The 21,500-nt window shown below is 43.2% G+C and overlaps 3 protein-coding genes across 4 annotated transcripts; 2 read left to right on the forward strand and 1 right to left on the reverse strand.

Moving 5' to 3' along the window:
- The first annotated feature begins 4,778 nt into the window (after nt 1-4,778).
- LOC133843579 (uncharacterized) lies at nt 4,779-8,543 on the forward strand. The gene is made up of 2 exons (XM_062277195.1): nt 4,779-5,217; nt 8,011-8,543. Exons 1-2 carry the CDS (start codon nt 5,080-5,082, stop codon nt 8,356-8,358), a joined length of 486 nt encoding a protein of 161 aa, XP_062133179.1. The 5' UTR covers nt 4,779-5,079; the 3' UTR covers nt 8,359-8,543.
- Nucleotides 8,544-11,870: 3,327 nt separating this feature from the next.
- On the forward strand, nt 11,871-18,001 carry LOC133843860 (uncharacterized). Of its 2 annotated transcripts, XM_062277606.1 has the most exons (3): nt 11,871-13,664; nt 14,437-14,460; nt 14,810-18,001. In XM_062277606.1, the coding sequence occupies exons 1-3, from the start codon at nt 12,787-12,789 to the stop codon at nt 17,754-17,756; spliced, it is 3,849 nt and encodes a 1,282-aa protein (XP_062133590.1). In that variant the 5' UTR covers nt 11,871-12,786; the 3' UTR covers nt 17,757-18,001. The 2 variants fall into 2 exon arrangements, with proteins under 2 accessions (XP_062133590.1, XP_062133588.1); XM_062277604.1 differs by lacking the exon at nt 14,437-14,460 and having other exon boundaries at nt 11,871-13,660; nt 14,839-18,000.
- Nucleotides 18,002-18,243: 242 nt separating this feature from the next.
- Nucleotides 18,244-21,414, reverse strand: LOC133843861 (leucine--tRNA ligase, mitochondrial). The gene is made up of 4 exons (XM_062277607.1): nt 21,103-21,414; nt 19,256-21,035; nt 18,953-19,194; nt 18,244-18,894 (listed from the first exon to the last, which is right to left on the reverse strand). The coding sequence occupies exons 1-4, from the start codon at nt 21,190-21,192 to the stop codon at nt 18,430-18,432; spliced, it is 2,577 nt and encodes an 858-aa protein (XP_062133591.1). The 5' UTR covers nt 21,193-21,414; the 3' UTR covers nt 18,244-18,429.
- Nucleotides 21,415-21,500: the final 86 nt, after the last annotated feature.

Below are 21,500 nucleotides of genomic sequence, written 5' to 3' on the forward strand. Positions count from 1 at the left end.
TGTTGAACTTTTCAACCAACTTGCAGATAATTAAGCATTTTAAAGAGATCATTAGCAGAGTTTTTTTTTACAATGCTGCAGTTGTTTGACTATGGCTGAACTTTTAAGTGCAACACAAACTGCGTTTAAAAATAACAAAAGTGTGCAGTGAAAAAGAAACCGCAGCACGTATGGCTGCGACTTGTAATTCATTTACTATCGCCGCGTATGCTTAGCAGCCAACTTTATTCCATCCGCGCTTTCATAACTCAGTTTACAATGCAAAAGCGTCGGCAGCCACTTTGCAAAAAAAAAATGCATTGCATGCTTTTAGGCTGTGACGGTAAAGTAAAGTCAAAGGCAAAGTAAATGTCGTCTGCGGCCGCCATTTTGAGATTGGCGAACCAAAAAAAGATTTGAAGTAATTTGCAGCCAATACATAATTAAGTTATTGCGACTACAACAAAACAGAGAGTCAACAGCTAACCAAATTATCTAAGCTGCAGCGGAAGCGGCGTCGCCCTCTCAAAAGCGGCAGCAAAGAAAAAAGTCAAGGAGTGAGTTAGACAACGCAGCCAACCAACCAGTTGCAAGGATCGGAGTGTAAGTGTGTGTGTGTGTGCTGCTGGCCAACCACCACGACGTGGCATTTATGGCAATAGACTGGCGATGCGTGCACTAAAATCTGACTACGTATTTGCCAGACGGTAGACGGACCCCTGCTCGAATTGTAAAATTATATTTCCTATGGGCGGTATTTTGAGTCCCGCCTCCAGCAGCAGCAACACACACACAACTGCCAACGATTGCTCAGACGTTATAATTTGTAATCACGTTGAGTGCAGCGGCAACGCCAGCCAAGGGGGTTGTCCAGCCTACCCCTTTTAGCTGCCCCTCTCCCTTCTTGGCCTCCGACTCCGGACTGCAGCCGGCTGTGGCAAGTGGTTGTTGACTGCCTGATGCTTAGCAAGGTCTTAGCTGTTATTACGCTCATGTGTCACTTTTACAGTCCTGCCACACCATATGCGTCTCTGTCTCTGTCTGTGTGTGTGTGTGTGTAATCTATGTCTGTGTATGTGTGTGTGTTGCTGCACTGTTCATATTTTATTCAGCATCAGGCTGCTCTTGTGGATTTCCAACTGTTGCTATCGCACTTACTATCGCTCTCACTATCCCGCTCTCTTTCGCACTCTCTCTTTATACATTCATATATATCCTTCTCGCTCGCGCTGGCATTTTTTATGGTGTCTGCAGACATTTTGCCAAGTTAATCTCCGGTTTGTTTTTCTGATAATGGGTTTGTCAACGCTACTTTGTGAGGCCCTCTATTTGAGCATGAGTTCATCTCTCGCTCTCAGTGTGGGTGGCTGTGTATGTGTGGGTGTGTGTTTGTGTGTGTGGGTGTGTGTGTGAGTGTGTGTGGGTGTCTCTCTATATACATATTTAAATACGTGTGTATTTATGCAATTGTAGTTGTATCATAATGTCTGTCCAGCTTGGACGCCGCCTGTTGGTTTGCCAACAAAAAAAATGCAATTGAATAAAGCGATAATGACTATAAAATACCCTGTTAACTTAGTAACAACTATATACATTTTAGGATTTTAGCCTGAAGTCACTTGTCGCTCTGACTCATCCTATTGAAATAAGAAATTGTTTTAGGTTCATCTCAAAGCTGAAAACTAACTTGACTATTCTGAAATTAAAGTCGAAAGCTTATTTTTAAAACAAGTCAATTCTCATTTCTGTCAGAAAAATTTTTCCATAATTAAATTTTTATATACAAAAAACTTATGAATGCAATATAAATAAAAAATCTCATTTCTATGAACCGAACTATTAAATTTACAATATTTTCAGAGTAAAACTTTAAGATGTCAATTATTTAATTAAAAAATGAACAAATTTTATCAAAGAAAATCTTTAATATTGGAATTATGTAATACAAAAACAAAATTTTAAATTTGACTATAAAATGGCATTTGTGAGTTTAAGGAAAAATTTTAAGCTTCAATCTTTGAATTGATTAAAGAAATTAATAATTTAAATATTGGGTAATCTGAAATTAACTTAAGCTCTAAATATAAACCGAAAAATTCAGTTATCATTTCTATTAAGGAGTTAAATTTTCTAATAAAAACAGTGGGCAATATAATTTTATTATAACAAAAAAGACTTTCTAAATGAAATCAAAAATTGTATTTTCCAAACTTCAAGATGATATGAAAAATAAATATTATAATTTAAACATTGAGTAATCTGAAACTTGAACTAACTTATCTAAATTTTTATAGAATATTCCAAAGCTATAAATATCCTTAAAATTTTTAAATTCGTGACAACATTTTTAAACTTTTGAACAATATTTTCAACCAATAATTTTATATTATGTTTCTTTTCCTTTAAAAGAATTTAGTAAAAGACAAAATTAAATTTCTTTCACTTGCATTGCTTTCCTTACCTATTATGTATAGTAATCTAAGAAAATCTGCTAAAATATTTACAATTTTTTTTTTAAATATGTAAATAAATAAATAAATAAATAAATAATATATAGATTTTGGGACTTAGACTAATCAATATAAATTAAAACATTATTATTAGTCTGAAGTCCTAAGTCTTGCATCTCATTACAATAAAGATATGTATTCGTTATTTCCATAAATTAATAATAATGACATAATTATTATCATAATTGTATTTATTTTGTATTTGTATTGAATTTAAATTTCCATAAGCTCAAGCAACCAAAACTCATTCAAATGTAAATGCGCAAAAGTCTTAAATGAAATTATTTACTAATAATGAAATCTTTTGCGAAATTGCGTTTCGGAACTACCCTTCAAGGTGTTGACTTTGTGTGCACTTGGCAAATATTTGCAGCAACTCCTATTGAAATGCTCGGCTCGTTGGCAACGCAATAATGTTAAAATGGTGTTGCTTTATCCCAGCCCGGCCACGCCCACAAATTTAAGAATGTTACCGCCCCTCAAATTAATCAAGCTGCTGTTGTAATTTTTGAGCTGCGAAAATGTTGTGTTGGATGTGTTGTCTGTGCTCAGTTTGTTGCGTGCCTCAGTTTTCGGCTGCTGCACTTTCCACAACAAGGTTGCCACACACACTCACATACACACTCACATACACACACACACACACTCACACACATACAACTCTCTCTCCACCTGCTGCAGACGCATACGTGACATTGCCGAAGGGTTTAAGATGGGAAGGTGAAGGAAGGAGTAAAGTACTTGTGCAGCTGCTTGAACTGTTCTTGGGCTCAGAGCAGCTGTTAAGCAAAAGCTGCAGCTGATTTTGACAAGCTCAATTAGGAATCGGACATGGGACACACGATGCAACGGTGGGAGAACCACTTAAATGGTCTTTGCGATTGGCTTTTGGGTGAGATGCGAGATGCGAGAATTACGCCGTGCATTCGACAACAATAATAAAAGGCTGCGTTAAATTAATTGCACTTTTAAGCAGATTGCAACTTGTTAAACAAGCCAAGCCAAGCACAGCGCAGCTCAGACGAAGGCAAACCAAGCGAAGGCAGGTCAACAACAGAGCTTGCGTTAATAGCTGCAGCTTAAGGCAAACTCATACCTTGGATGTTGTTGGTGGTGGCCAAGCACATCAAGTTGGGTCGGGGTTGACTTCAATTGCACGCACACACAGGTACGAGTGTGGTGTGGCATGCCACCCACACACCCACACGTTGCACTTAAGATGATAATCATGTTTACGTGGCGCAAGTTAAATTGCTAACGTAATGGACTAACAGCAGGTGAAGAGCAGTTGCCATGGCTCTTTTGCTGCTGCTGTCAGCGGCACATTTCGGTTAGCTGCTGCTGCTGCTGTTGCTCCTTGCAAGTGGCCAACAAGGCTGGTTTGGTCTGTGCTGGGCAAAAAACCATTTATTTGGAGCGTAGCAGGGCCAGAACACAGCACTGAAAGAGAGAGAGAGATCTCGTGTGGTGTGTGCGCTTCATTGGACAACTGAATATGCAAATTGAATTGAGCGTATTATCGACAAAGGCAGCGACGTTGCCAACTGCAGGTAAGCCCAGTCACTACTCCCGAGCTACCCCGAGCCAATGGGCCATCGACATCGACATCAGCATCAACATCAACATGAACATCAACATAATCGCTCAAGCCAAGGGCTTTTGGCTCGGATTGCCGAGCAAAGATGGCAGCGCCAAATGGTGCACAAAATTAAAATTTTAATGCCGAGCAGCTGGCTGCTTGTTTGCGCAAACAATAGCACGGACGCTAAGCAGCAGCTCCTTCTTTCCCATGTGCTGCTCAAATGGCATCAAAAATCATTGCATACTTTCGAGCTGCACATGAATACCAAAAACCATTGCCTGCTTTCAGGCGGCGTATGCAAAACTTTACATGCAATTGTTGTTAATTGAGTTTTATGCTAGTTAAATGTACATAAAACATATATAAAAAACTATAACCGTACAACACAAAATTGTGTTAGTGATAGAAGTGATAGAAGATGCAAAATTGCATTTTGCTTAGCTCATGCAAAATTCTTTTTGCGTGTTCGCCGCCGTGGTTAACTTTAAATTATTGCATACTTTGCGGCCGCACCTGTTAAATTAACTTAGCATTGCATGCGCTGCTCTCTCTCTCTCTCTCTTTTGCTTCCGCTCTCTCTGTACGTTCGTTCTCACGCGTGTCGTTGCTTGTTGATTGACGCACGTAAACAAAAAAAGTACGCTAAGTGCCACAGACAAGGCATGGAGAACCTATACAACAATCCATTTGCTCGCCTAGTCTCCGCCGGGCAATGAAACCGTTGGCCAGTCAACGTTGAGCGCTGCGTCCGAGCGGCCGCGGTATTCACTCAACAAAAGCAAAAACAAGAAGAAAAAAAAAAATAACAAAACAAAAATCGCCGCAACGAACAAAACGCAAAAAGCAAAGAGAAAACTTTATACTTTTCGAACGATAAAAAAACATTATAAAATTAACGCTATGTAAAAACGGCAAAAAGCTAAACAAATTGGACAACTGGTGGCACAGTGGTTGTCATCAACGTTGCACCAGCCGAAACGCAATACAAAAAAAATAAAGGGCAGCATAATGACAACAACAACGACAACAATTAACGGCAGCAATGCGGTGCAACAACGTCGCCAGCTGCTGCGCAATGTGGAAAGCTTGCGCGGTCGTGTGCGTCAAGTGCTAAAATGTGTTATTAATTTACACATTGAATTTTTGGTAATTGAACAAAAAAATAAATACTCGAAAAAATCATATATCGAAAAGCTTACAGCAGAAAAAATGAGAGGCAGCTCACAAAAGTCATTTGACATCAAATTGTAATTCGTGTCGCATGTCGAGTGCATAATTCATGAAGACAAAAAATGTACTGAGAGTGCGAGAGAGCGGAAGGGAAAGAGACAGTGCTATGGTGGGTAAGGGTGTGTGAGAGGGTGAGGGATAGTACAAGCGACAGCATTGAATAACGAACGAATAACAGCATTTGTTGTTGAAAGCTCTCAACAGCTGATATGACAAACCGGTAGACAGCAATTTGAATTTGACAATTCAACTCTTCAGCTCTTCTATTATTTGTATTTGTATTTGTAAATATTTTTGTGATCGCCTTATCAGTTCTCAGGCTTTACCCTGTTGTGCATCTATGGGGCAGAGATAAAGACGTGAGAGATACCTCAGACAGTATGCGATGCATATGTGGGTATATTCTTTGATTAGCTGGAATGTGCAGACTTCCGCATTAATCAAAATATTATTTGAAAAGTCAATTCTGAGGAGTGTCGGTATAGATAAAGTCGATATTAACACATTCCTGTAAGGGAGGCGGTATTTTTCCACAATATAGATACCAATTTTCTTCATTTTGATTGTCATTTCCTTTCTTTGCATTTGAAATTTGAACCTTAAGAATCTATTTCTAAATTTCTAGATTGGGATATATTGGTGGTTTGTTTTGTAGATCACGATTTTCATGATTTAATTTTCTATTAGTAGAAGTAATTTATAATGATCATTAAAGAAACCCAATTTTTGTTTTGTAGATTATGATTTTCGTGATCTAATTTACTAATAGTAATCTTAAGAATCAATCTATAACGATTCTTAAACAAAACAAATCAATTAATATTCCGAATTATTTCTTAACATAGATTGAAATTTATTTTGAGATTAATTTCGTTATTAACCAGAACATTTTTCCATTCAACTCTTGAGTAAAATTCAATACACTTCTTAATTGAAATAAAAACAATTTTAAAAATCTCAAACTTTGTGGCTTTTGACATATTAATTGATAGAAAAAATACCTCTTATATAAACCACATCAAGCCATTAATAGATTTCATTATATATTATATTAATGACTCTTACATAACCTTTTACACCTTCAAGTAAAACTTCAAATTTTAATCAGATGTCTAGCAAACTAAATTGAAATAGTAATCTTGGATCGAATTTATTAAAATAAGGTTTTGAAATCAGGTATCGAGTTTCACAACAACCTCAACATTGAGCAGCATGTGACATTCTACAGCATATCTCTTAGTTGCGCTATCAGTTCTTTTGTTTTTTACGCTTGACTCTCTCTGTATTATCGTTCCCTGGGCCTTTCATTTGCAGTTATCAGCTTTGCCTGCTTGCTGCTTATCACTAGAATGTCACAAATGCAACAGCACTTGTTGCACTACCCCGCTTTTAACCCTCCTCCTCCTCTGCACTCTCACTTACTACGATTATTATTATATACGGCATTTTACAGTCTTTGCATGACTGTTAACAGTTGCGACACAGATTTCGAACAAGTTAATGCAATTATAGCGTGCTATTGGGGCCGACATTTTACTTGGACAATATAGAGCAAGTTGAGTGCGACACAGGTGTTTTGTCTATGATTAACAAGTAAGAAAGCTACAGTCGAGTGTACTCGACTGTGAGATACCCGCTACCCATTTTAAATAAAATAATAATAAATAAATAAAGCAATATATTTTGCGGTATTATTCTCAAAATGTACCAAATATACTGCAAAAATACTAAAAATATACCAAATGGTATATGTGGTATATCGTTGTAGTACCGCATTCAAAATATACCTTAGACGGCACAATATACCAGATTGTCAGCCAAAGCAACTAAGACCCCTAGTAAGTAGGCGTTTTTGCCCATACAAAAGTATTTCTTTAATAACTTTCAAAATTTTTATCTGATCGCAACAAAATTCTCAGGAATCATAACTACTATAGTTATTATTGTATATACCAAAATTCGTAACTCTAGCTTTTAAATTACGCTTGTTATTCGATTTTTTTTTATTTGCGGGGGCGGAAGTGGGCGTGGCAAAAATTTGAAACAAAGTTGATCTTCGTGCAAACATAACAAATGCTGTAAAAAAAAATGATAGCTCTATCTCTTATAGTCTCTGAGATCTAGGTGTTCATACGGACAGACGGACAGACACACAGACGGACATGGCTAGATCGTTTCGGCTGTTGACGCTGATATAGAAGAATATATATACTTTATAGGGTCGGAGATGTCTCCTTCTACCTGTTACATTCATTTCCTGTTGGCACAAAGTTAAAATACCCTTCTACCCTATGGGTAGCGGGTATAAAAATCCCAAACTAATGGCATGAGTTAAGAGACTGACTTGACCCACTGTAGTAGAATCGGTTAACATGCATTGTGACATGAGCTTAGCTTGCGAGGTTCACAGCATTTGCTAATTGAGTGCTAATTGGACAGCCAAAGAGGCAAACGGGGCAGAAAGATATTTAGTTCTAGGCATATTTTTGTGTCTGAAATCGGAGACGTTAACGACGAATGCACATTGTGCTAACATTGTAATAGACCACAGTGGGAATGACAGTTAACAAGGTTTAGGCCCGGACGTAATGCTGACGCAGTCATTTGACACCTCTGCAGCTTAACAAATCGAGCAAAATAAGCGATTTTTGCAACTAATCTAATTTGAAATTTACACCAAACACAACAAATAAAATAAAATCACAACAGGTGCTCGAATCAAATGTGGCCGTGCTGCTTGACGAGGTGCGTTCCCTCAACGATGACTTTGCGGAAGTGGAGCGATTGGATCGATTAATCGATACACTGCGTGATTATAACGGTCCGACCATTTGCCATGAGTGGCCATATCCTTTGATCTTCAAGGGCACCGTCGACAAGGCACAAATACTCAACGAAGAACTCGAACTTGAACTGGATCTGGATCTGAAACTGGAACTGGAAGTGGCCAAGCAGCTGCAGCTGAGTGCGAGCGAGATGACTAGTCGACGCAGGCCACGAACAAAGCTCTTGCGGTTCACAGGAACTAGAAAAGCCAATGGAACTGGCAAAAGCTGACTTCTAGTATTAAATCACTTGTATGTGTGTGCGTGCGTGTGTATGTGTTAAATGAATGTGCTTACCTCAAATTCATACATATTTGATGTGTTGCTGCCAGTTGCTTGTGGTAAACAAAAACAACAATAACACCAACAACGAAAAAATACCAAAAAATATACTTAAGTATATAAATGTCAAGTTGACTTGTTAGCGGTTTTTTGTTTCTGGGCGTTTAATTTACTGCGGTCAATGGGGGCCGCAATTGCTTTTGAAATATTGATATATTTAGCTGCCGTATCCACTGTACACACTCTACCCCTCCCTCTCTGCCCGTCAACCGCAGGCGTCGCATTTTGCGATTTTTGCGGTGATGAATTTGACACGCAATTGTGCCTGAGATTGAGCTGTGAGTGGCCACCGCGCTCCCCCTCCTACCTCTCCACAACAGACGCAACAAGTTACCGCATCTAATTAAAATGCCCTCATACGCAGATCCTTTGTAATGGAGCAACAAAAACAACAACAACAACAGCAGCAGCTACTTCAGCAGTCAAGTAAATGGCAAAAGTGAAAACATCAAGTGTTGTCGCCGTGTTCTTTGGCTACTGATTAATTATGAATAAGGGCAGCAACAACAAATGTTGCGCGTGTGTGCGAATGTTGCCATTTGCTATGAATTATTCATAAAGGTATTATCAGCTTTTTACAGCGCGTTGCCAGACTGATTAAATTGCTCATCGTCCAGGCGTCGCTGCAGCAGCACCACCAAAAGAGCTAATGATTATATGTACGCACACATACACAATAGCGCCCTCCCTCTTGGGTGTGTGTGTGTGTTGTTTGCTGGTAATTTTTCTGGTCTTTGCTGTGCACGCAATTTATCAACCCGTTGCGTTGTGTGTATGAGTGTGTGTGGGTGTGTGTGGTCAGGGACAATTGCAGCAGCGCGCTATAATTATTAAAAATAAACAACAACAACTACAACAATTGAGATAATGAGCGAGAAGCGAAAGTGAAAATGTCGCCAAGGTTGACAGACGCTGACAAAGAGCACGGTCAGCAGCTAAAGAGCGCGAAAGAGATAGAGTGAGAGATGGGGAGGGAAGGAGCTTGAGCCGAGCTATAGCTTTTTTTTTATCTAGAACAACAGCGACAACAATTCAACGGTCGAGCTTTTCAACCACGTAAAAGACTGCAAAATTAATGGCCCAAAAGGATGTCAACAACAACACCAACAACAACAACAACAGCTGCAGCAGCAACAAGCTGCAAACAGCGCAGCTTTGGTTAACCTCAGCGGGATGCAAAAGGTCGAGTCGAGTCGAGCCTATCAATGACAATGGCATGAAATAAACGCAGAATGCAAAACGGACAACAATTGCAAACTTTATGCAACTTTTCTGTGTGCGAAACTTTAAGCTTGAAATTGCTGTCGCTTGCTCCAAGAAACTGTAAATAATGTTGGCCAGGCAAACTAAAGGGAGCAACTAGTTTAAGGACTTTGACAGGCGTTTCTGGTATAAAAGATGCGCCATTAAAAAGAGGCTTTAATATACTCTGCAATGAAGCGCAAGTTTTCTACATTTAATTAAAATTCTCTATCATGGTAACATTGAAAATTATAAAGAGCAAATAAAGTGAGTTGTTTTGTTAGTTCTTTTTAAGAGTAGAACTACAGGTGAGCTTTTAGGCATTGCGCTCGTTTAGAAGGAATGGTTTAAGAACTAGAGAGAGCGAGAGCACTATTTTGACTGCGATCACAGCAATGTATGCGTCACTTAGACAATGCGTGTGAGTAATCAATTAAAAAGCCAAAGGGGAGCAGAAATACATATTTACATACATACATACGTACTGACATTCACATGTACGTACATACATGCAAGCCTATGTATGCATTTAAGCAGCATGAATGAGAGGAGATTTTTGCTTGCATTGCTGTACTCTTCAAACAAAGAGAAGCGTTCACTGCGCTCAAAACTAAAGCTTATATTAAAGAGTGCTGTTAAGAAAAGAGAATGAAATGTAATCGATATAATATTGTAAGCTTTGATTAATTTTTAATTAATAGGTAATTGTATTGCTTTAATTTGAACTTTGTGCAAAGTAGAACAGCGTTTAATTTCTTTGTTATATTCGCCAATGAAAAAGTTGAACATATAAAATTAACCCTGCATGTTATGAAATCCTTGAGCTGCTTTTCTTTTCCTTTTTGCACTTGTTGATGGCGTTGTGAAGGAGTTCATTGAACGTTGGAACAATAACAATTACTGTGATCGTCCTTAAACCTGAACCAAGCTCCCCCTCCGCCCTCCAATACTTCACGACTCTGGTTGCCAATCAAGAGTCGAGTTATTGAACCCCGACGGAGCAACTGCAATTAACAGTCCAGACATCAAGGCAGAGCTCCTGTTGCTTTTTTCTTTTGTAACAGCTATTGCTCTATTGCTGCTCCTCTTCTTCATTTTCTGCTAATTGTTGTTGTTGTGGTACTCACCATTTGCAGCCACTCACAATATGAGCACATAAAATGCCAACGCACGCACATGACCAAGAAGAAGAAGCAGAAGAAGTAGGAGACGCAAAAGCATTCGCTTGATTCCCATTTTTTTTATGACAACAATTAAATTCGAATTGTTGGCAGTGTCTTTGATTTGGCATCAGCCTCGTTTGTTCCCCCAATATCCCACAGGCAACTAACACCAAGGCATTTGCTCATCTCATTCACACTGAAGCTTTGTCGTCTCCTTCCTGCTTCCCGCCTCTCCCCTTGTAGCCCTTTTGTCTGCCTAAGGCGTAGACTTGACTACGCTTGTCGTGCGTGCTAATTGTTTGGGGCCAAAAACTTGACGAATGCATATGTCGCTCTCGCTCGCACTTGTCGTTTAACTTTTGCATACATGCTCTGCAATAAGAACAACAACAACAACAATAAGCTGGAGTTGCCAGACAGTCGACTGGCATGGCACGTGAATCCATTATGATGGCAGCCAATTATGTGCGTGTCTTTCACTCAAAGCCTCTTGCTCTCTCTCTCTCTCTCTCTTCCTTACTGTCGTCTGGCCGAAGTGGGTGGCAAAGTGCTTAGGTTGGGACGAAGATGGCTATTAAACTGTTTTCGTTCAGAAGTGAAAACAAAAACAAAAGCAATAGCAATGCATAAACCACGAAATATGTTTTTAATGCAAACGACTTTGCAGCGGAGTTGCACGGCCAAGGTGAATGCTGAGCTCGCTCAATTTAAGATGGCGGCTGAAGTTATCGTTATCGCTTTAGTTATCGTTTTGCAGAGATTTGAAATGTAGTTTCTTGACTGTTAGCAAAGTTTTTTAAAATGCAAGAAAAAAAAACAATTTAAATGATTTAAAGTCGTTAGTGCTTTATGTAAAGCTCGTTTTAAAGTAATTTTGAACACTTTAAAATTGAAGTTACTTGGTAATTTGCTGCATTTAGGGTGCAAATTAATAATGCAAAGCTATCTAAGGTGCTTTTTTGATGATTAACTGCAAATTCTTCAAGTTCTATTGTCGCATATGCTCTGCCAAATTCCTTGTAGCGCATAATGATAATGCAAGCGGCAGTCAGGAATGTTTTGGTATGTTTAGAAGCCATGTGAAATGGCGGATTGTCAGTTCAACTCGATTGTCGTGCTGTCGCAGCGACTATTTCGACAGTCAGTCAGTCAGTCAGTCAGTCAGTTAGGCAGTTCGACTGCCGCTCTAAAAGCAAAGCGCTTTAAATAAACAAACTAATAGCTGAAATCACGAAGCAATAGGCCAGGTAATAACTATGCAGGTGCAATAGAGACAGCAATAGACGCGAGCGAGCGAGATGCAAGACGTGCACTGTCTATAGCAACGGCGGCAATAGCGCCCAATATGTATAACCCGAATAAACAAACTAATAAAACATGCCTTGGGACCGACAACATTCAGAGCACACACCACAAAGACACCGAAAAAAAAACAGATAGATAGATAGAAAATATGGAAAACTAAAAGACTGCAAAGGAGAGACAACAGACAGGAGCTGCATAGAGCAGCGAAGGACCTCAAGTGGAGCAGGCTGAATCGAACTGAAATTGAAATCAAAATACCAAATTAGATAACATCAAACGCGAGAGAGATAGGAGAGAGCGAGAGCAAAAGAGAAAGCAAGCACTCACAGGATAATAAACATCCTTATTATGCAACGCTAAGGCAGCTAAAAGCAGTGTGTGCGAGTGTGTGTGTGTGTGTGTTAACCATGTTGCAGTCGGAGTCTGTTGTCGTGAACATTGCTGCTGCTGCCCAACAACGATTATGAAACACAAAAGTGGATGCCACACGCACGGCAACGGGCCAGGCTGCAGGATCAGGCAACAGCAGCAGGACGACAACAGGAGCAGCCACAGCCACAGCAACGACAGCCACAGCAGCAGCGACAATTGCCAGGCGACGAACGCTGATGTCGATGGCCAAATGTCGTGGCAGATCTATGCTGAACGATGAGCCGCCCGAGGCAACGCAACAGCAACAACAGTTGCAACAGCAACAACAACAGCAGCAGCAACAACAACAGCAGGTGCAACAACAACAAACACACTTGCAACCACAGCCACAACAACAACTACAACCACAACAACAACAACAGAACTATTTACCTCAAACATCTTTGCTGAAAATCGAACCATTCGTTCCTAGTTTTAATCAACGACTCCAACGTCGTCGTCCTATTGGACGCTCCCACAGCACCCTCAGCCACAATGTCATGCCGAAGCGTGGAGCTGGAGCTGGAACTCCCGGAGCAACTGCAGCACAGCCCGAGCTGCTGGTGGGTCATGGACAGCTGAAGCGTAGCTATGCAGCCGCTGCTCAGTTGCGCAATCAGCAGCGATTGCAACGCGGCGCCGTCACGCGACAACGCTCCAAGTCCACCTCCTCCTCGGCGGCCTCCAACAACTGTCGTCCAGTCACAGCTGCAACAGCAGCAGCAGCAGCTGGCGGCTGCGGTGGCGGAGTTGGTGCTGTAACTGTCGCTGCCACGCCCACTACGTTGGTGGGCAGCACTGGCGGCACTTTGGTGAGCGGCGCAATTGTCACTCCGCAGCCGAATGGCATCTGTCGCATTCAGCGACTGCTTAAGGAACGCGAAGAGCTTCCGGATCGCATCAACTACGATCGCAGGGGATTGACTGCGATTCCCATCTTTGAGCACGAACCGAATCTTCGGCTGTTGTCGCTGCAACACAATTTGATCAACACGTTTCACATACCCAAGGAGCTGCCACCGCCGCCGCCACCGCCTCCGCCGCCAGCGCCACAAGCGACGCCACGTGAAAGTAAGTGAGAGATTAAAGAATCCCTAACAGGAATTGTACTAAACATATCTCACTTAACGCCATTTGCACTTAACTGCCACCTTGCATTTACCATCCAAAAATTCATTCAGCTGCATATATTGCTCGTTCAATATTTGCATTACAAAGTAAAAATTACTATTCACACTTAGTGGCCACACTAAATTTGGTATCATCACATGCTTAACAGCCAAATTATAATATAAAAAAATTAATTATATATAAAGAAAAATCATAAATCAAAAATACACATATAAATGCTGCGTTACTCTATGTTATTCCACTTAGAGGCCGCACTGTGGTTATTATTGTAATTCAATTTATTAAAAACACTTACAAAATTATAAATTTAATGAATAATCATATAAAGCGCATACAAATATTGCTTCACTTAATGTTCCTTCACTTAGTGGCAACTCTATATTTAGTACAAAAACTTAAGAAACAGTCATATTAAGCAAAAATACAAATTAATGAAAGATCGCTTAATGTGGAACCAACCAAACATCAAAAATTTAATGAAAAATTATAGAAACCACAAATTACGATGCGCACAATATTTTAATTTAGGGACCTCGCTTAATACAACATTTCTCAAAAGGGTCACATGCAAAAACAACTTACTGAAATTCTAGAAAATAGAGAATGTCTTTTTAGATAGGTACTTACATGTCTCACTTAACGGTCACATTGAAATTTTTTGTTTAATAGCTTATTACTTAATGTCTATACTAAATTTATTACTAGAATTCGCTTAGCAATCACGTGATATTATATTACAGAAAATTATAAATGAAGATTAATCGAATTACCTTAAATCTTACCGTCTATTCACTTAGCGGTCTCAGTTGTGGCCACTAAGCAAGTTATGACTGAATTAAGAAAACTTTAATTTTGTTTTTTTCCGGAGATGATGCTGCGTAGCGTCATAATGTATCATATTAGAAAAATCGAATTATTTAACTTAGCGGTCACAATTGTGGCCATTAAGCGAGATATGACAGAACTAACCAAACTTGAAATTACCTTTTTTGCAGACATGACGCTGCTTCAATAACTTTGCTTCATTTTAATTCTTAGTGGTTCAATTAACAGTTTCGTTTGTGGCCATTAAGTGATTTATGCCTGAACTAATCAATCTTCAAATTCCCTTTTTGCAGAGACTACGCTGCGTGGCGCGCACTCGCGCCTCACACGCGCCCTGAGCAACGCAGGCAATCCTCACCAGCATCCCCATCTGTCGCCCAACTCGGGCAGTCCGTGTTCCGGCAGTCCGTTGACCACACAGGCGCTGGCCATTAATGGTGGGAATCGCTCCAAGCTGCAGGCACACAAGCGTGGCTTCAACTATGCCCAGGCGCAGCTGACGCCGCCGCCAGCGTTGCGTTTGCGTTTCGGACTGGAGAAGTCGAAGAGCTTCGTGTCGAACAGTCTGCAGGCGATGAAGCATCAACAGCAGCTGCTGCAGCGTCGACAGCTGCTCAAGGCGGCGGCCCAAGGAGCTGCTCAACAGCTGCAGAGCTGCGACGAAAGCAGCGTCCTGCACAGCAGCAATCTATCCCTGGTGGCTGCTGGTGAGGAAGAGGAACCCAGTCTGATGAGCAATGGGCAGCAGCTGGAGCAGCTGAGCATTAAGAACAAGCAACTCAGTTTAAGTGCCTGCTATGGCATCATCTTTCATCAGTTGGTCTTTCTCGATCTCTACGACAATCAGATCGAACGCATTGCCAATCTGGATGGACTCCCGGTGCTCTCGGTGCTGCTGCTGGGAAAGAATCGCATTCAGGACATCGCTGGATTGGCTTCGCTGAGCGGAACGCTGCGTGTGCTCGATCTGCATGGGAATAAGCTGACGAGTCTGGGGAATCGAATCAATTGCCTGCAGCAGCTGAAGTCGTTGAATCTGGCGGGGAATCAAATACGTCAGATTAATCAACAGGATTTCCACGGCTTGCGTTTGCTAAGGGAATTGAATTTGAAACGGAATAAGCTGCGTCGCATCAACGGATTTCAACATCTGGTGGCACTGGAGCGTCTTTGGTTGTGCCACAACGAGTTGCACAAAGTGGACGACATGGCGAGCATCGCCAGAGCTGCTCGCTTACTCGAGGTGACCATCGAAAATAATCCCGTTTCGCTCGCCGGCGACTGCGTTTCATTCCTCGTATCGCATTTGCCGCTGCTGCAGTCCCTGAGTCAAATGCCCATCACGGAGCAAGTGCGTCGTGCTGCTCTGGCTTGGCGGCAGCACAAGGAACAGGCTCTGGCCACGCATGGAAGCTCAGATGCCTATCACAGCAGCCGGCGGGAGGAAGTCATCTCCAATGCGCGCACCAATTGGGAACTGTTGCGATCACAGCAAACCCTGGGCAGACCGAAGGCCATGCTAACCAGCGAGCTGGCCAAGATTAATGAGTCTAATGAAGCAGCTTTGCTGGAGGAGGAGGAAACTCCCATCGTCGAGACACCCCTGGAGAAACCGCAGCCAAGAGACGAACTCGCTGAACTTCAGGCGCTTTTCCGTTTGCCTCCCATAGTAAAAAAACCTGAAGGCGAGGACGATGCCTCCTCGGAGGCTTCTAGCCTGGGACCGAATGTGGACTCCTGCTCCAGCTGCTACAGTAGTGACAACGAGAACGAAGAGCTGGGCAAGCGCAAGCTGGACGAGAATTGCAACAAACTAACAACGCCGCCAATTGCGCCGCCCGCAACTCCTCAACCTCCGGAACCGCCCGCAGCTTCGCCCTCGCCTCCTGCCTTGACTTTGACGCCGCCAGCGCCTGCCACGCCCACGCCACCGCCCAGCACCGTAACTCTCCCGCTGCCCACGCCGAGCACGACGAACACACGTCCCGGCAGCAGCAGCAAGCAGCGACTGCGACAGACGCCCATCACGCAGTTGGGATTGCAGGTAAACCGAGGTGGAGGAGGAGGGACAAGCAGTAAGCGTTACATGGCGGGGAGTTTAGTGCGTGCCCAGACTATCAGCAGCAGCGGGACCAGCAACAGCAGCAGCTCCAACAGCGCAGGACGCGGACGCAGCAGCAACAACAACAACAACAATGGGAACTCGAATCAATCCTCGGCTAATGTGGTGTCGCTGGTGGCGCCGCAGAGCAAGTGCAGCAACGTTCAGCAGCCACAGCAATCCACGCAAGCAGCCACACCGCCAACGGCTGCGATTACGGTGAGCAAACCCAGCGCAGCGGAACGAGAAAGGGAACAAGGAGGCGACTATTTGATTGAGATTTGCGGACGCTATCTCAACATTTACGGTCAGGGAGCGTTGCGTTTCATTGACAAGCAGTGGAATCCGGCGAAAGCGAACGATGTGCATACGCTCAACTTTAGCTACATCAATTTCAACAGCATTGTGTGCATGCTGGGCAGGATTAAGGTGCGTTTCCCACACGCCGAAACCTTTGTGTTCCGCGAGACAAACATTAGCACGCTGGGACAGCTGAACGCTCTGGCGGAGCTGCAGGGATTGAGTTCATTACTCATCGATGCGGAGGGGAATGCCATCACTGGGAAGCCCGCTTGGCGTGCTTATGCCATCTATCGGTTGTCCCACTGGGGACTGAAGCAGCTCAATGGCCAGGAGATTAGCGAGGCCGAAGTGGAGGCAGCGAATTCAACATACGCCGGTCTCTCGAATCTCGTGTTGTGGTCGATGCCTGATGGCATGTTGCAGCCGCTGTTGGCTCGACTCCGACTCGATGAGACGTGCACCGCGAGCAAATTGTCGCCCAAGGATTGGTTGCTGCGTGCGGAGAACAAATCGTTGCGTCTGGTTGTCGGTAAAGAGGCGTTGCAGTGGAAGAAGGCGCAGAGCAACACGGTGGCCATGGTGGAGAGCAATGCGGGAGGCGTCACCGCAATGGCTCCGAGTGCGAGGGATCGGGGTAGACAACATTTTGCTTTGCTGCTGGAGAACACTTGCAATGCCGTGGAGAAGTTGCACAAACTGGAGACGTTGTGGCCGAGCATGTTGTTGGATATTGTGAGGAATACGTTGCTCGATTATGCTCAGCTGGATGTGTATTTGCGCAATCTGATGGCGGAGCTGATGAAGTGATGAAGATGACGATGACGAGTGTTTCTTAGACTTAAGCTCGCTTTTAGTGAAGAGAATTTTCGCCTGCCTGCACTCACTTATGATGATCCTTAGGCATTTAACCGCGAGAGTCCAATCCGTTGGTCCAACAAACAATCTTGTAAAGCAAAATACAGGCATCAAGTAGTCCAATTTTTATATATATACTATTTAACATTAAACTTAAACAACAAATAAACATACATTCCAATTAAAATCTTGCAGATCTTTTGACTTATGTTGCAAATTAAGGAGGATTTGTCTTTCCCTAAATGCATTTTCAGTTCTGACATGCCTTTTTGTATATGATCTTAGATGATCTAAACTTCGATGATACTTCTCTTTGAGCTCAGCTCTTCTTTGATCATATTCTAATTGAAGTTGCTTCTTCAGAAATCATTTTTCCTCTTTTCTTTTGTATCTCCTCCTAAGTGAACTTTTTTTTTGTGAACTTATGCTGTTTGTCTGAAAATTCTTTAAACTTATTCCTTTGCTGTTTTCATCTCAAACCTCATTTAACTTATTCTGAACTCCTCTCTTTATGACTTGTTGTCTTCACATTTTCCTTACATAATCTTTTCTACCTCCTGTTTCTTCTTTAACATATTTTCCTCCTCAATTTCTCCTCTTAATCTACTCCGCTTGCAATTTATCCTCATCGTTTTTCTTTGGTGGCTTTTGCGGTTTTTTTCACTTTGTCCAGATAGATGTTGAGTATGCCCTCAATGCCAGGATACAGCACAAAGTGCGTCGTCTTGATCTTCTTGTCAATAAGATACGATGTCACCGACTCTGTGTTGAAGGCAACATCGAGTGCATCACTGTGATTCACCTTGTCCAGCTGCTGACGAGCCACTTTAATGACACAGTTCTCAAAGCCATTGATTTTGATGGACAAATCGAGTTGGTAGGCAGCATCCACGTCTGGCCAGCGCTGCTCGAGCACATCCTTGGACCACTGCAGCTCCTCGCTTTCGGCATTAAGACGTCCAGGCACTGCAGCGAAACGTGACCACAACTCGGAGGCAAAATGCGGTGCCATGGGAGCGAGCATAATAATTTGTGCGGCGAGAGCGCGTTCAAACTGTTTGCCATGACGTTGAATATGCTTTGGAGTGCGCTGTAAAGTAAGAAGGAGTATTAAACTAAAGTAAATGCAACTGCTGACCAGGATTTACCCTCAGTGAGTTGGTCAAGCCTTGCATCTTGGAGATGGCAACGCTCAGCTGATGCGCATGGCGATAGTTGAAGGTGGCGCCTTTAATATAAAAGTTACGTGCATCAAAAAGCTTGGCATCATCCAGCAGAAAAGCATCGCTGCCCGTGTCCACAGTTTCTTCTGTGACTTCGCGGCGTGCCGTCTCGAAATCCTCAAGCGTCAGCCACAAACGCTTTTGCCAGTTGAGTATGCCGGGAAAAGCTAAAGGAAAAGGGGAATTGATTTTAGAGGGAATAAAGTTTATAGTTGCTTCTTCACTCACTTGCACTGGACCAATTGCGATGCGAGGTGGGCGCCACATCCGCCAAGATGATTAAACGTGTTGTATCTGTGCCGTATTCATTGAACATGTCATCAGGTTCAACGCCATTTAGCTTCGACTTGGACATCTTCTCCCAGCTCATGATGACCGGCTCTTGTGTCTCCTTAAGCTGCGCCTGATTCTTTTTGGCATTGACCACTTCCACGTCCGAGTCACGCACATAACGTCCACTTCCCTTCACCCTATACGAACGTCCCATGACCATGCCTTGTACCAGCAGCCGCGAGAAGGGTTCAGACGTTGGAGACAGTCCACAACTGTGCAGAAAGTGATTCATGAAGCGGGCGTAGTAAAGATGTAGCACAGCATGCTCCTTGCCACCAATATAGAGATCCACAGGCATGCAAGCATTCGTCAGCGTTGTGTCAAAGATGTGCTGCGTATTTTGGGGATCCAAATAACGCAGATAGTACCACGAACTGTCCACAAAAGTGTCCATGGTGTCGGTTTCGCGACGCGCTTGCGGGTCACCACATTTCGGGCACTCACAGCGCAGCGCATCCTTGCCAGCATCACGTGGCGGCAGCGTCACTGGCAGTTGTTGCTCGGGCACTGGAACAGCGCCGCATTTGGTACAGTGCACAATGGGTATCGGGGTGCCCCAGTAGCGTTGCCGCGAAATAAGCCAATCCTGCAGCTTAGACGACACTCGATAGCCACCAATGTTGAGACGTTTGGCTGCAGTCAGCACTTCCTTGCGCAGCTGCTCCCAGTTGCCGGGATTCACTTCGTTGCTGGTGCTAAATGCGAGTCCAAGTTGCTCCCACAGTTCACGATCCTCGGCACGAAAGCTGGGCGCAGCTAGGTATACATCACAGTCCGGCGGGAAGGCAGCATCATCGCTAAACACTACAGGCAACGTGGTGCGTGCGAAGGGATTCTCCACACTCAATCCACCAGCATCGGGCAGTTTGGCTAAAAAGTGCTTCTGGCGCAGCACGAGAAATGCATGAGGATCGAGTAGATGCTCGGGATTGGCAGTCCACACGCGAAGCAGGTTCGAGGCGGAGGTGAGCAAAGAGAAGGCGTAACCATCGCACTCGCCAATCCAATGCCGCTGTAGATTGATAATATCGCGCCAATCACGCAACGTTGGATCCTCGAGTCCATCGAGCAGCCGCTTGGCATACGCTGTGGTGCGTATGAACCATTGTTTGAGCAACTTCTTTTCCACCTTGGCGCCCGAGCGCCACGAACAGCCATTGGCATCCACCTGCTCATCGGCCAGCACTGTTTTGTCTACGGGATCCCAATTGACCAACGCCTCGTTTTGATAGGCGAGTCCTTGCTTATGCAGCAGCAAGAACAAATGCTGTGTCCACTTGTAGTACTCGGGACTGCTCGTCGACAGCTCATGCGTCCAGTCGAAGGAGCAGCCCAAGCGTTGCAGTTGCTGCTTCATTTGTGCAATGTTCTGTTGTGTCCAGGCGGCGGGTTCCACGCCCCGTTGGTTGGCTGCATTCTCAGCGGGCAGTCCGAAAGAATCCCAGCCTATCGGTTGAAACACATTCTTGCCGCACATGCGATGAAAACGTGCCACAGCATCGCTGATTGTGTAAACTCGCACATGGCCCATGTGCAGATTGCCCGAGGGATAGGGAAACATGGAGAGCACATAGTATTTGTTGGCCGCCTGCTTTGAGTCAAACTGCCCATGGCACAGCTGCTTACTCCAGTGCGTCTCAATGCGATGTTTCACATCGTTGGTCAGCTCCAGTTGCTAAAATAACACATAACAAAGAGAAAACATTTGTTTCCAGTCTTGAAATATTTATATTGAAATTTACCTCATTGCTTGTGCAGCTTTGTGTTAAGAAACGCCGAAGCCAGTTATATTCCAATCCCCGTAACAGTCTTTTATATCGCAGCGCTTGCATCTTGTTTATTTTAATTGATAAAATTCCACATTAATGCGGCATATTAACATATGCGTGTATTGAATAACAAATCAAATTGCTAAACAGCTGTGGCGCATGAGGCTGCCACATCGCTGGCTGCACAGCTGTTGCAATAGCCAACATTTTGGCGGGAAGCATTTTACAGCTATGTGGCAAGCTCCAGCCCACTGTTGTATTTTGGTCTGTGGTTGCAAGCTGGCAACGCAGAGCTTTTTGTTGCGGTTTTCAACCTAGTGGCAGTATTGACGTTGCACTTTCGCCAAAACTGCAGACGTAATTTTTCACAG

The sequence above is a fragment of the Drosophila sulfurigaster genome, chromosome 3 (assembly GCF_023558435.1).
Source record: "Drosophila sulfurigaster albostrigata strain 15112-1811.04 chromosome 3, ASM2355843v2, whole genome shotgun sequence".
Lineage (NCBI taxonomy): Eukaryota > Metazoa > Arthropoda > Insecta > Diptera > Drosophilidae > Drosophila > Drosophila sulfurigaster.